The sequence below is a fragment of the Gavialis gangeticus genome, unplaced genomic scaffold (assembly GCF_001723915.1).
Source record: "Gavialis gangeticus isolate Ggan-Ray unplaced genomic scaffold, GavGan_comp1, whole genome shotgun sequence".
Taxonomy (NCBI): Eukaryota; Metazoa; Chordata; order Crocodylia; family Gavialidae; genus Gavialis; species Gavialis gangeticus.
In genome coordinates, this window is record NW_017729033.1 from 92,202,958 (window position 1) to 92,218,670 (window position 15,713).

Sequence of the window (15,713 nt, forward strand, 5' to 3'; positions counted from 1 at the left end):
GAGAAATTTGAGCTAGGGTGCATTTTTACCAGTAAACTCTAAGTTTGGTAGCCAAAATCAAAAAAAAAAAAAAAAAAATCTGTTAAGCTCTTTTGACCCATGCTCTTCATCTCTATCTTTCCCTGCTGTCAAATATCAAAGGACTTTCCTGAACTCAAGAGAGAAAACCTTAACAGTTTCTTTCAGCAAAAACTAAAATGTACCAGGAGCTAGCAAAGGAAGAAAGGAATACTAAGTCTTCGTTCCTTCTTTTCTCTTCTTTTATTCTTGCCTCTCCTTTCATTCCGGAAAACAAGTCAGAAGAGCCCTAAAGTTAATCAAGAATCATGTGTGCAAGATGCCTATGTGCTGAGAATAATGTTAGGCACATTTCAAATAGGAGATACATCTCATAGGTCAGTTTTAATCTGAAAAGGAATAGAATGTAATAAATATAACTTAATAGTCGGGAGAATATAACATTACGTTTTCCTCAACCTTTTGGAAAACCTAAGTAGACGGGTCAACATTCGTTGCTCTTAAGTTATTAATTCTTCTCTTCTCCTCTATCCAGTTCTTCCTGTACTTTGAGTACAACTACCTTTACCTGTAAAACTTGTAGGTAGGACCACTGTGAGTCATGTGTGCCTATTGAAAAGTGGAAGTTTTCCTATTCGTGTTCCCATCTGGAACCAGAATGGCAGACACTGGGAAGACAGTTATTACTGCCTTCTACGGTCTCCCATCCAGGATCCTGTCTATTATGTTGATCAGTACCAGCTGCTTCAGAAAGAGGTTGAATACTCCCCATAATGGACAATTATAGGATAACCCACTTGCAGGGGAAGTTTTTTCCTAATCCCTGTCAATTAGTGGTTGGTTTATGCCCTGAAGCAGGAGGATCTATATCCCTTAAATACAGTATCATGTTTAAAGCAATAGTATCTGTTCACATTAGCAATATTAATGTTTATTCCTTTTTTAGGATGGAAATTAGAGACAATTAGAAATGAAAAAGATCTGTTGGGTCATTTTTTGCCCATGCTTTGGCAACTGCAGGAGGTTTCCTCTGCCAGGTTCTCCAGTGTGTTTTTCACACTAGTTTTAAATTATTAATTCTTCAAGGTTTAAACCAGTTTGCATGAGAGACTCTCCTCTAGCCCAGCAGATTTCAGTGTCTCCTCTACATGGTATTCTACATGGAGCCTCATTAGAGCAGTGTAGAGAAGGGATTATCACCTCTGCAGATGTGATAATGTCTCTTCATATGTAGCCCAGACTCATATTAGTTAATTTTTCCTACCATATCACATTGCAAACTGACATCCAGCTTGTTATATACTGTTGTGCAAGTTTTTTTTTTCACTTTTACCACTTTTCTTGCTGCTAAATAACTGTTTTGTATTATTTCCCTCCAGAAGTTTTACTTTGCATTTCTGAGGCACTCATATAATTTTATATAATAGCACAATATAATTTCCTGCCCACATAATTACCTTCCCTGTGTCCCTCTGCATTACTTCCCTGTTCTCAGTGCTGTGCACAATAACTGCCAATTTATTATTATTATCTGCAGATTTAATTGGTGTGCTGCTCTGTATATCTTCTGTATGGTCATTAAAAGTGTTGGCTGAAATCTTGGCCTCACTGAAGTCAGTGAAAAAGTTGCTGTTGATTTCAGTGGGGCCTCAGTGAAAGAAGTGTTAGTTGCCTAACATTTGCCATAGATAAAACATGCACAGAGGCAGTTACTTCCAAGTAGCTGACCTGCTGTGAGATCACATCCTAACCTACCCCTCAGTAATTATGAGGCAGTACTCTAAATGTGCTCTTGATTGGCACATAGAGAGCATGACATTGGCTGTCCCCCTGTTGTCATGTGTTCCATTCTTTTGGGGAAGTGATGATGCTGAGGGGAGATGCCTATGTATTAAGAACAAATGTTAGGCACATTTTAAGTGAGAAATGCATCTCATAGGTTGGTTTTCTCTTAACATTTCTTGGGTCTATCAATGTAGCCAATATGGGAACACTGCTGTCTCACCAGTATTGGGCCATATTGCCTCCGTGCAGGTTGATACAGACAGCCAGTCCTCATTGGGTGCATCTACACAAGAAGCTTTACTGCACAGCAGACCAATTTGCTACGCAGTAAAGCATTACTATCTACACGTGCACAGCTATTAGGGTATGCAAAACTAATTTAAAGAATGCAGCTGGGTAGGCTTCTAAAAGACAAGTACTACCATGCTGCGGTTGGGGGGGGTGGGGGGCGCGGGAAGTGTTGTGCACAGCAGCCCTCTTGTAGACATTGCCCTGGCTGGCTGAGGTATTGGATGCTTCATCACCCTCCACCCCAGCCAACTGCCTAGCAGCACGTGGAGGCAGGGGGGCAGCCAGCCCAGAGCTACTCCCCCATCCCTGTGCACTGTAGAGCCCCTGTGCTGAGGCACCCTGTGCCCCAGCCAGCTGGGGAGTGGCACATGGAGATGGGGGAGCAGCCAGTCCAGGGCTGCTTCCTTGTCTCTACGTGCTGCAGAACACCTGCACTGGGGCACACTGAGCCCCAGCCAGCTGTTCTGCGCTCTGTGGCTGGCTGGGGTGCAGTGTGCTTAGCACAGGGGCTCAGCAGAGCATGTTCAAACAGTTTGCCTGGGAGCAAAAAATGGGAGCAAAAAATTGTGGAGCAATAAGCTCCACAGTTTATTGGTCCACATTAATTGCATGTATAGACTGCACTGACTACCATAGTTAGTCTATTTTACCTTTCCGCTTTAGTAACAATATTTCATATGTTTCTCATCTCACCATCTTGTACCTTTTATAGTCTTTTGCATAGATATAAAATGTTAACATTAGGAGTTTATAGTTCTTTCTACATTGCTCTTGACTCACACAAGTATGACTGCATGTATTTGAATGTCCTCTGTCAAAAGTCCTAAAATTTGTTACTAGCCAACAAATTCTGTCATTGAGCAATCCCTGAACTTAATAATTCCTTGAGACCATTTTAATCCCTCTCATTAATCAATACCGTTTTATGACCTTTCAGCCTATATTTTGCAACAGTACTCAGGCCTTTTTAAATTCACTTTCATGTAAGATTTTCTGATGCACTGTATGTAAGATTTTATGAAAGTCAAGATACATCACACCTGCTGCATTCTTTTTGTCCATTAATTTCATAATTCAATCCAAAAGGCTATCTGAGTTCTCAGACAGAGTTTTTCTATTTCCTTTCCCCTTCCCACTCCCACCAATGATTCTCTTGTTTTTTCAATGGAGCTAAATTAACTGGATTATGAAATCTGTGGGTTTGCCATGCCTGTGACTTTCAGCACAAAAATGGTGATTTTAAATGTTTTCTCATAACAAGTCATGGTAATCTCCTGACTTCTCTAGGAATTTTACTTGGTCAGTAAATAGGGTTGTGAAGTATGAGGGAATGATGAGAGTTTGTGAAAGGTTTTGATCTATTGTTTATTTACAATTAAATTGTTTTTATAGTTATTAAAAAATGAGGACTATTTTTTGAGTTTTGTTTTTATAAAGGACTGATCTTGCTCCCACTGAAGCAATTTCAGACACCTCTATATAATTCAATAGGAGTTACAAGATCTCCCAAATCTGTGCATTTTGAATGTTGCGCCTTGCAGTTTCTTTTCTTTCCCTCCTGCCCTCCCCTATAATAGAATTTAGTTGCCAGGCTGCTATACTTGTTTTTCTTCTAAAAATGGTACCACAGTTGGGTTTTTCTAGCTACACAACTTTCACAAATAATTACCAATAGCTGAGTCAATTCATTAGTTAATTTATTTTAGGAACCACATATGCTTGTCATCAGGATTTGCTGATTTACAGAGATTTCAGCTTTTCTATGCCAGCCGTTTTTTACCTGTTTTTGTCAATAGTTATGCTGACATAGGATAGAATTTTTGAAAGCACAAAAGTCTCGTTTTCATTTTTAAAACCACGTCTTTCAATGAGACTTGCCATTTGTCTACACAACGAATTAAGACACAGTTCTAAGCATATGTTGCTAAATCAAAGCTACTACAGATAGCAGTAGCAGTAAATACACGCTAGCACAAATTTTAGCATGGGTTAGGAATATAAGCTTGTACCAAGGGTCTGTGACTTCAGTTCCTCATAGATTTTATGCATCTTCTTCATTACTTCTTGATTTTTTTTTCTTGTTGTGACAGACACCCCATTTCCACAGGCCCTTACATGTAAAACTTAATCCTATGAATAGTCCCAATGAACTCAGTGGTACTGACATGAATACAGGTATGCATGTAATAATGGATTTATAGAATCAGACTCAAAAAATTCAAATGTGAGCCAGTAAGTGTCCTGTTCAGGTAGCTGAGCCACACTTAGGCCTCCCTATATGTGAAAATCCAGGATGTCTTTCCCTACCGTTGGATATTGTGGTTTCTGGATCATGAGTTTGTCCTCTATATAATTTAGGGATGTCTTTGATGATCCATGCTCAGCTATATTTGTTATCCACCAGATGTCTGGGTAGTTAAACTCACTCATGAATACAGTATCCTGTGGTTTTGAACTCTTCAGTAGTTAGTCTGGGATTTTTTTTTTCCCCTTCTCATTTTCATCCCTTCTCCTGGTCCACTGCAGTCTCGTCTTTCTTTTTAATTTACTACATCCTCATGCCAAAGATTTTACTGCCACCCTCTGCATTATCATATGGTATGCCACTAGTTTCAATGTATGTCTTATACTATAGTGTGTGTGTATGCAATTGATTTCCCACAGGGACCATTTTCTTACACTGTAAGTTAAGAAAAGCCTTTTACTTTGGCTGTGTGTGGGTCCTTTTAAATTCACCTAACAACCCCACTTTTCTGTAATCTTGTCAGGCCACCAGTAGAAGACAGTCAAACCCTTTTGACCCCAGTGGTGAGCTGTGGGCCCCCAGGAGCACTGCTGACACGGCCTGTCATTCTAACTATGCACCATTGCGCAGAGCCAAACACAGAGGACTGGAAGATACAGCTGAAAAACCAAGCAGCTCAGGGCCAGTGGGAGGTAAGTTCATGATAGGATCACACCCGTCCAACCATATTTATCTTAAAGATGCCTTTTAAAATAACCAAATATTTAAATACCATATTTTCTCATACATAACACCCCATCTATGCCCTCCCTGCCCAAATAAGATACATACCTTGTTTTTGAAAGATAGAATGAAGAAAAATATCTTTCCTTAAAAATACTGGTAAGTAGCAGTAAGTAACTGAGTAGCAGGAGCTAGGATCCCAGCATGTCATTGTTCTGCTCTCTGGGCACATCTACACGTGCTATTAAGGTGAAGAAATAACCTCCGGTGCTTTTCGCATAATAATTCCCTGGTGTAGTCTCTTCTTTGCATAGGCCATTCACATTGTTGGAGAGTACAGTTCAGCTATAATTCAGAGAAAGAGTGGAATAAACTTGGGGATGCAAACCAGTCTTTTGTGGATATTTATGCCAAAAAATGAATATAGTCACACGATTCAGCATAGCAGGCCATGTACACCCAGAAGAGGCTCACAGATGCATCCGTGTGGGGGAGATTGCAGAGTGCCATCTGCCTGGCTCTTGTTTCTTAGGACAGGATTCTGTTTACCTACTGGATGACCAAACTACAGCTTTATGACCTGACTGTATGTTACCCAACTGAAGAGTATAAGCAATTTTGTTACCCCGCTGTGGGCATGTATGTGCCCCTCTTATAAGAACAGAGAGACATCTACATGTCTCTGTCGGGTAATCCTATTCCTATAATAATAGGGGCACTTACATTTGCAGAGGGGGTAATAGAAATGTTCTTACATTTTCAGGCCCAGACCTGAAGAAGGACTCTGTTCCTGAAAGCTTGTCCATCATCTCTCCCAACTTCACAGTTGGTCTGATAAAAAAATATCAGAAAAACCCCTAACCTCTTGCACACATCCTGGACCATCTTAGCTATCATAGCACTCGCCAGGTTTTAGTCAGGTAACCTGGAGTCAGTCAAAAGCTGCACTCTGGTCATCCTCTAGGGGAACAGAATACTACCCTAAATGTTGATGCCGGCCTACCATTCCAGAATGAGACTTTCACCTGGTCTTTTGCCTGGTCTTAAGCTTGGGATAAACAGATAAACCTAAGCTGCCCAGCCTGCTACAGAATTTAAGAATAGTGGGTTTGATCAAGAATCTTCAAGGAAAGTTCCCTGCCTTTTTATATCTCCTTTATCTGTCTTCCTCAATCTGTTCTATTCCTCCCCACCCCACCATGAGCAGTACCCCTGATTGCCTTAGTACTGGTCCAATTTCATGTATGTGCACTTGGTCAGCAGGGATGGAATTAGAGCACTCACTTTGAATTTTTGCCAACATACTTTTCTCCATCTACCAACCATTGAAGATACCCTACAATAAAGAAAGAGCTCATGACACTACAGTGATGCATGCATGCTGATAAAGGGTATTTGGTACTATATATGAGCTATAATGACTGGTTTCTAAAACTGTGGTCTTCCTCTTATGTTAAAACTCTGTGCTAGATCTTCAAAATTGTAAATATAAATGCCATTTGGAGATTCCAGTTCAGTGGCAGGCAAACTATACACTACCTGTTGCAGCTGTCCCTTCACTCCTTAATGGAGAACAGGTGCAGATTTGGCTAGCAGTTTTATAAAGATGTGTATTCTTGGGAGTTTTTTTTAATGCCTCCTGCTTCTGGTTTGGCTAAATACAGTAGAATAATAACCTTCCCTGTGTGATTTTGGCACTTCAATCCTGGCTGGCAACAAAGTTGAAGTGAAGTGGGAAGGAGGACAAGGGAAAAGCTTCAGTAGTATCTACTGAATGCTACTGAAGTTTAGTTCCTGTAAAGTTTTAGAAAAGGGAAGCTGTTTTCCTAGCTGGTTCATACTTCCCTAATTTGTACTGTTTTCAGTGGATCAACAGCTGCTAACTACTGCAAAACAATCTGCAGCTTTACAACCTAGATAAGTGAGGCAATTTAATCTTGAAGATAGTCTCTGTCTTTTCCTTGTTATTCTCAGAGGTGCAACCCACTACTGAGAGTCCTAGTGTGTCACTGCCACCTGTTCTGAAGCAAGAAATCAGAAGGCAACATTACAGGCTCTTAAAGAAGTAGGCCAAAGCGCACATTGATGAACTTGATGGGAGGCTTGAAATCAGTGCTGGTAGTATTGAGGTGCCTGAATCCCATTGTAAGGCAGTGGTAGGATGACCCTTTCCCAAGATTTTCATCATCTTATCAGGAGAAAAAGCAGCTTCCTACAAGCTTTGTTCATTGTCAAAATCCTTCTCCCCTGTCCCTGTTCTTGGCAGGCTTGCTTGCTCTTGACAAAGCTTATAATGCTGCTGCCACCTGTGCTTGTCTCCTATATTTAATTTGGCACCCTGCACCTTTCTCCTCTGAGTAGGTTTTAATGAGGAAATCATAACTGAAAAGACATCTGGGCTGACAGCAGCAAGAGCACCATTTTCAGGGTTATCCTTGAAAGAATTCTCCTTTTTGTCACCCTGCCTGTGGTACTAGCTCTCACCCCACTGGGATTGTACATGTAGTCAGTCAGTATGCACCCTGATGGAGTATCTCTTGGCACTATATGTATGTTTCTTATTTGGTTTCTGTTCATTACTGGCACCCCCTTGACTTTTCCTCCATTCCACTCCTGCCCTTGAAAGCACAGTTGCTCTGCTGGAGGTGCCCATGCTGACTCCAGACTAGTGCCTATATACCATCTGCAGAGTCCACCAGGTCTTTTAGCACAGTGAGTCTTCTCTTCTGCTCTCTTCTGGAACAATTCTTCCATCTCTAACCCCCTCTAACAGATGCTTGGATTGCCATTGGCTAGCACTTTGTGCCCTGGACAGCATAAATTTTCATGACATGGCAAGTAAGGGGTGTGTAATCACCACTACATATTTCACTCTTGCTATTGAGAAAGATTATGTAACCTTTGCAGATATCCTGCATTCATCCTTCCTCAGCCAGAGGTCCTGAATCTGTTCCCAACCTGGCTTCTCACCCCACTGCAAGTGGTATTCTCCTCACCTCAAGGCAGCTGAGATAAGGTGGAAGAATTCTACAGAGCCCTGTGCATCCCAAAGGCAGACAGTACAAAGGCATTGTCTGCCTTTGCAGTAGCCCTGTCTATTATTGCTGCTACATTTTTTCCAGTTAAAACATCTTGCTGCATGATCAGGACTATACAGTACTGTGGTGAATGAGGAACTTAACCAAAGTGTTCTTTTATGCTAAGCACAAGGAAATAGTTGGTTAAAATATTCTGTATGTGTTTGGTTTGCACGTATTTTGCCTTTGCCCTGCAGCCTTGTAATGGAAGATTATACTGATTTACAGTTGAAGCAACAGGTGGTACTCTATGTACGGTGACTCAGCTATCATTGAAGTTACCTCTTCTGTCTGAGTTCTAGCCAGTACTGATTATGAAGATTCATATTATCTTAAATAATTCGTAGAATGCATATGACTAGAGCTGGTCACATAATATTCATCAAAAGGTTATTTCAACAATTTGCATTACATTTTTCTTACAAAATAGTAGCGATACTTTTCATTATTTGCTCAGCTCTGCCCATCATTTTAAGAGCAGCAACATGCAGTACCAAAAATAATGATGCATTAACTAGATGGAACAAGCCCCCAGCGCTCAGTTTCCTCTCCCTGTTCCTACCCAGAGAGAAAGCTAGAAGTAGGAAAATTTTAAGTGTTGAGTAAGAGGGAAAGATTTAGAGCAACTTCTGTGACATTGAACTAAGGCTAGCAATGTTATTCTGCAGTCAAGGCCCTGTCTTGGAGTAAACTTTGGCCATCCTTGCTCAGTCCTCAGTCCTGTGGGTTCTCTAAAGTGCTAACTGTGCCTGTTTACCCCTTAGGATGTGGTGGTTGTTGGGGAAGAAAACTTCACGACCCCATGCTATATTCAGCTGGACTCAGAAGCTTGCCATATCCTGACAGAAACACTCAGCACCTATGCCTTGGTGGGACAGTCGATCACAAAAGCAGCAGCAAAGCGGCTCAAACTGGCCATCTTTGGGCCAGTGTCCTGCTCATCACTGGAATACAGCATCCGAGTCTACTGCCTGGATGACACTCAGGATGCCCTTAAGGTAATGGCCTCCCTCTTTAATCAGCTAGAGGTGTCTGGATCGCAGTAATAGCAGTGAATAGACCCTTCAGTAGTGTGCTGTTTATTGTAATTTCTATTCCCTAGTCTATATTTTTTGATTAGGGGAAGAGCTTGACAACAAGCCACTATTTTATAGAAAGAAAAAGGAAAAAAACCCACAAGTTGTCCTTTGCATAATGATTCCACTCAAATGCTGAACTATTTTCCACCCATCATTCTTTGTTCCTTTGTTTACCTGTATCATAACCTGAATTCTGAGATTTTTGCATTATTAAAAGGCCATAAGGTGCACCAGGGCTTCATTCGTTATTCATGTATTTTTAATGCTAAGTGCCAGCTCCCCAGAGATGAGGAAATGTATAAATGCCTCTTTGTAAATAGTTGATAATGATAAAAGAAGCTTCTGGGTTGTTAATCACTGCCTGCTCTTATATTGCTTTATTATACCTTTTTGTGTGCATTTTTGTGCTGGGAATTTGCAATTGAAATAAACCAAAGCTGTTGCTTTTTACAGCTATATATACCTAACTCTTGCTGCATATAATACCAGCACATATATAAGTAAGTGTGCTCCCTGCATACTTAAGAGCATACACACACACTGTATTTGTATTTATAAATTTTTGTGCATATAAATGCATAGCCTATGATGGGTGGGTGGTCATTTTAATCAATATATTAATTCATGAGTATCTTTGTATGAATGCAAGTTATACAAAGATTTTCTGTACGTTATTGTAAGATTTTCTGTAAACAAGCTTGATGCTAAGTACCTGCACTGCCAGTATCTATGCACTGTCATTTTTATGTTGCGTACAGAAGATGATTCTTAATGACTTTACTTGGGGAACAAGCCTTAGACATGTCTGTGTATGTAAACTGCCTGGGAAATGTTTGTATTTCTCAGAGCACTGAGTTTCATTGTCACTGGTACATTCCATTTTTATATCAAATACTTTTTGGTGTCATATATTTTAGGGTATTACAGTTTAGTATCTCTGCCACTTGGGTACTGAGAGCCCTTTCTATAGGTCCCACCATTTCAGCAAAGTGATGGGCTGAAGGGTAGAGGAAAGAATAGCTTTCCATGGGTGGCTGCTCAGCATTGGGCTTTGTTTCAACAGTCTTGGAGCCTGGTATAGAGAATTATGGTTTGCCAGGACTTCAATTGTCCTTATCTCAGTATGATTTTCCCCAAAATTGGGAAGAGGGGCTTCTATACCAAGCACCATCTTTCAAAAGCTAAGGTCCCTTTTATGCCTGGACTTCTTTGGGTACATGTGGGATTTTCTATATATTTGTTGAGACCTGAGATGAACATAAGTAATTCAAAGCAACCTGAAGCAAGCACTGGGTTTTTTTGAATGCTGCTATGAGTTTCAGAGTAGAAGACTTGAGCAGTCAAAGATGAATTCAAATAGGCCTTGTCTTTACTACTGTCCTTCACCATGAACATTTTCAGTATTTCTACATTCAGAGGTTTATTGCATTAGACCCCGTATCAGGATCTCTCTCGTGCTTTCTGCCATCAGACTAATCTCTCTAACTGAAAAAAGGCTTATGCCACCACCCAGCAGCTGGCAGAGGTCACATTTTGACACTTCTGTGCCTACTGTCAACTCCTGGGACTCATTGTCCCACTGCTTCATGTGCTGCAAGGGGGTGCTGGCTGGGGCACACAGTCCAGGGGGTGCTGGCTGGGACCCCAGCCAGCCAAGGAGTGACACATGGAGATGGGGAAGCAGGCAACTCCTCCATGTCCGCATACTACAGTTCCCACACTGAGACACCCCGCACCCAAGCCAGCCACTCCCATACAGGTATTTCTTCTGGACTGAACTAATGCAGTCCCTGGCTGACTGGGGTGCAGGGTGCCTCAGTGTGTGGGGGTGGTCCATGTGCCTCCATGCAGGAGCTGCTTAATGGAACCCCCATGCTGAAGCACACAGAAACAGTGGAGCAGCCAGTTCAGGGCTGCCTGCTTCCCTGTCCTGAGGTACACTGCACCCCAGCCAGCCAGGAAATGGTAAATCCTGGTAGCAATTTTTTCCCGCCTCCAACACTGCAAATTAGCAGCACCACACACAGTTTAATGTGCAATGTGTGTGGTTTGTGGTGCTGCAAAGAGGTTTGTAGTGCACAGACCACACGTGCCCGCCCATCTGATTCCAGCCCCAGGGTCTACTTTGCCTGTAGCACATGACAATGGAGTCACATAGAGTCAAATGGGAGCCACCAGAAACCATACAGACATGAAGCCATACACACTAGCAGCTTTCTTGTGGTGTCTGCTTTTGCTGCCAGAAGTTATGGTGGCTGAAGCACCCATATGCTCTGTGCCCTCCCCAAAAATACAATGGTATTTCCTGCTTTCTCCTACTTTCTCGTACAAAAGATAAGCACTTCATTTTCCAGTCAAAAAGCCTGAGGCTGATTCAATTCAATCTTTGCAGGTTAGTCTAAGCTGTGTAGATTGATCTGATAAGCAAGTAAACAGGCATTCACTTTTAATCCTGGAAATGCAGCCACATGCCTGCAGTGGCTCAAGCCAAAAGCTGGAGGGTGCTAGAACATGCCTCCCTGCTTGGCTACAGCAAACAGCCTGGGCAAGGCCAGCACATCCACCCTGTGAGGGAGGGGTTGCAGGGGATGTGCAAAGCATCCTGGGATGCGGGGGGACTATGAGTTAACTTGAATCTGGAGGGGATCTGGAACAGAAGTTAATAAACTGATTTAATCAGTTAAGTCTGATACTATATCCATACAGGTTTATCGTCAAATGGTTCCAGCCATTTTGAAAGTGGTTTATGTGCACTGAACTTCTGGGCTAGGGACAGACATTTTAAAAGTCTGAGCCTGAAATGATTCAGTCTTTGCAGGTTAGTTTAACCTGGCTAGACTGAGCCAGTTTGTAACCATACAGACATTTTTTCTGGACTGAAGAAATGCAGGCAAATGCCTGCACTGGCTCTGACTAGAAACCAGTGGGACTCTAAAGCATCCCTCCCTACCTTTCCACAGTGCTGAGCTGGGGGGGGGGCGGGGAGGGGCTTGGCCAGGCCCCAGGAGGATGCTCTGATTAGGGAGAGATTGTCTCCACCCCTCGCTGCTCCTGATCAGCTAGGGAACTAGCAGGGAGTTACACGGCATTTAGTTACACAGCAGGAAGTTACACAGGGAGTAACATAGCATTTAGCACCCCATCAAAACAAACAAAAGCCTCTCATTAGTTCAAGCTCTTCTTGAACAACTTTTTCCCAGGAAGGAACAGAGGGACATTACCAGCTACCTGTTGATTAGTTCCAAAAAGCACTAAGCGGACACTGTCCTGTCTACCTTTGTGCTGTCTGCCTTACACAGACACCTCTCAACATTAGCTAGCATACCACATTCTGGCTATGGCCCATCCTGTGGGAGAGGGGAGGGGGGAATTCCTGCTTGATCAGCGAGTGGTGAGAGGGGCTCAGGAGGAAGCCAGGGAGATGCCACTGTGCCTGCAGTCTCTGCCAGAGCTCCAGCAAGGGAGCAGAGAGGTGGGGCAGCCCTGCTGTGGAACAGAGAGCCCTGCCCAGGACTGCAAAACATCTGGGATTCTGGGGGACTCTTGTTTAATTTAAACCAGGAAGGGGTCTAAAACAGACATTGCGTAAACCGGTTTCACACAAATCAGTTAAGTCTGATACTATATTCAACCAGGTTTATCTCAAACCAGTTCCAGTTATTTTCAAACTGGTTTATGTGCACAGAATGTCTGTTCTGTTGCAGGGTTCTGATCACTTAAACCAGTTTGTCTAATGTCTGTCCCTAGCCCTGTTGTGTTACAGATTTGAACTGGTTTCCCATCACATATACCAGTCTATGTGTAATTTCTGTCCCTAATCTTGATGTCTTCAGCTCAAGAATGTATCCCATTGTGGAAGGTGCGCTTTAACCAAACCAAAATTATCCAGTAGTAAACTTAATTTATTAGACTTAGCGCAGTGTTAACTGCATTAAATTTAAAGGGCTATGATATATAGGAGTTAAGACTCCTAAACAATCTCCTGGCCTTAAACTCTATGAATCAGCTTCCTCAAAAATAAAGAGGTTATATAAGAGAAAAATGGGCTAGCTTCTAAATGAATACAATAAGATTTATAGCATTCATAGATCTGACAAGGCCCTATGTGACAAGGCCCCATTGCTGCAATGTTCTACCACAAGTAGAAATAAAAGTCATTAAATGACTAAACTACATGTTGTACACTTGGGTTGATGCTATCATTTTGTACTGCCATCTCTGAGACCTAAATTTGAGTTTGGACTCCAGTCTCTTGCACTGTAGAATGATGGGACTGGGAATGTGTTGCTTATGGCAGCTCTTATGGCCAACTGATGAGCATCACTGTTGGGCTGCAGAAAAATTTTATGTTTTTTATCCATATTTGAACAGTGCCTGGCATAGTGGGCCCCAAGTGCATGACTGAGGCCCTTTGGCTCTGTGACAGTGTAAATAATAAGAGGGGATTTTAGAACATAATGGGAAAGATGGCAGTTGTTTCCTGGTACCTTAATGGATGGGGTGAAAAGTTGGAGGGTGGGAATAAGGGCAGCTCAGAGCTTTGACAGATTTTAAAAAATCTCAAGTCTAAAAAACAATTTGTGGCTTGGGAATCTGAGAACAGTGGTAGCCACATTTGAGATACAGGGTGGAATTCCTTAGCTTCCCTGGGGAGAGGTTGTTGAACCCGCATCCTTCACAGCGGTGTGACTGAAATTATGTTATATTAAATGTGAGTTGAGTAGCAAATAAAAGGGTTGGGATTTGGGGACGAAAGGGTAAGATCATCTATTTTTTTCTCCTTACACCTTTTGTTGAGAGCCAAGATTGTGTCAATAGACCAATTGCTCTGACTTGATGAATAAGGCAATTGTTTTCACATTGAGACATCTGAAGTTTGGCATAGCCTTTGATGAGGTTATGCATTTATTTTAATAGGCAATCAAATGCATTCCATTATTATTTATAAAGAAGAGGTAGTCTGACACTTGCTATACCCTTACTAGCAACCACCAAAGGAAGTTGAGTGGTTGCTATATAAGCATATGCTGTATGCTCCAACAGGCTTTCCCCTGTAATCGTGCAGAGTAAGCTCTCTCTCCAGAATCAACTAAGCCTTTGGTACTGTAAGAGAGTCTAATGACTTGTCATAAATAATGGTATGGTTATTGTGAAGCCTGCTTGTTTCTCTTCTCTGCGTTTGTGAAGCAGAATTGCTTACTCTTGCTTTAACACCGATCAGTAGTGCAGTTTTCTTCATGCTACATGTTCTCAGGCAGGAAGTTGTGACTCTTGGGGGCTGCAAAGAGGTTTCAGGGGCTTCATAATTACCATCTGTTTCTTTGTGATTAGATGGGTAAGTGCCCTTTAATTTTTCTGTTGTTATGTAGGGTCACAATATAGAAAAGTTTGAGCAGTAGTGCTTTGTTTCTAATTATCCATCTATCCATCATGTACTCATATGGCTTTATTGCGGTAATATCTGAGCTCAATCAGTCGCTGGAGAGACTGATCCACAAGTCTTCTGTCACACTAGATCAATGAAGCAGATCACAGTTAACAGATCTGTTTTTACTCCAGTCCCTCTGTCTCTGTGTGATATTTGGATTTCTCAGAGCAGATTATTTTACATTGTTTGAGTTTAAGTTTATGCACAATTCCTTCATCTAATTGAGAAAAGTAAATCAGATCTTTCAGAAGCAAAAAAAAGCATATATTAAATGTTATTGGTTCTTAGTGTGCCTTTAATTAAGAGACAACTTCAGAATAATGGTAGCAATTACCTCACCTACATGGTCTGTCTGAGCTCACTGAATTAGAGCTGTTATTGAAAGACGAATGTTACTAGGCCCTTACTTATAAGGGCATGAGATAATGTCCTGTTGCTGGCATCATGACTGTTCTTCTACAGTAAGGTGGGAATTAATTCTTCAGTGGAAGGGCACGCTACATGGCCAAGGTTTGGAACTAAAAAGGGACAAGCCCATGCCTTGTGTTTCTTCTGCTGGATAAGTTGGAATGTTGTTGCAGTATTTGTGGGCAAAGAAATGTCTGAGAGAGAATGATTTTTGTGATATCTTTTATTGGACGAGTTGTATATTTGGGAGAGCTCTGACCTTCCTCAAGTCTGAGCTAGAGAAGAAAATGAAGGCTGAGCTACATATCAGAGAACAGAGTCCAGACAAATTCAAATAGTCTGTTTGGAGGAATGCAGGAGGGCTGTGAAGTACGAATGAAGAGGCACTAACAGGAGCCATTATAAGACAAAAAAGGTGCAATAGAACATGCAATCTAGTCAGTAACAGAGCAAAACCATTCAAGAAGGGGGCAGCTACTACCTGTGAAGTTCAGGGAAATTATTGGCAGTATTTGCTAAGTTGTAACAAGCCATGAATCCATTGCCTGTTATAAGTTCAGATTTTTATTGCCTTGTAGAGTTATAAATTTCTGTTTCCAGGTTTGTCTTCTGGAGGTGTTTTGTAAATCCCTTTCAGCATGAGAATTGTGAGATTGGAG

The 15,713-nt window shown here is 41.7% G+C and overlaps 1 protein-coding gene across 1 annotated transcript in view; it reads left to right on the forward strand.

Moving 5' to 3' along the window:
• The window catches only part of UNC5C (unc-5 netrin receptor C), a 483,074-nt gene that overhangs the window by 442,607 nt on the left and 24,754 nt on the right, over nucleotides 1-15,713 (forward strand). Inside the window, exons 12-13 of the mRNA XM_019526146.1 lie at nucleotides 4,863-5,031; nucleotides 8,904-9,137. Coding sequence (XP_019381691.1) covers nucleotides 4,863-5,031; nucleotides 8,904-9,137 — 403 coding nt within the window. The remainder of the gene's footprint in view (nucleotides 1-4,862; nucleotides 5,032-8,903; nucleotides 9,138-15,713) is intronic.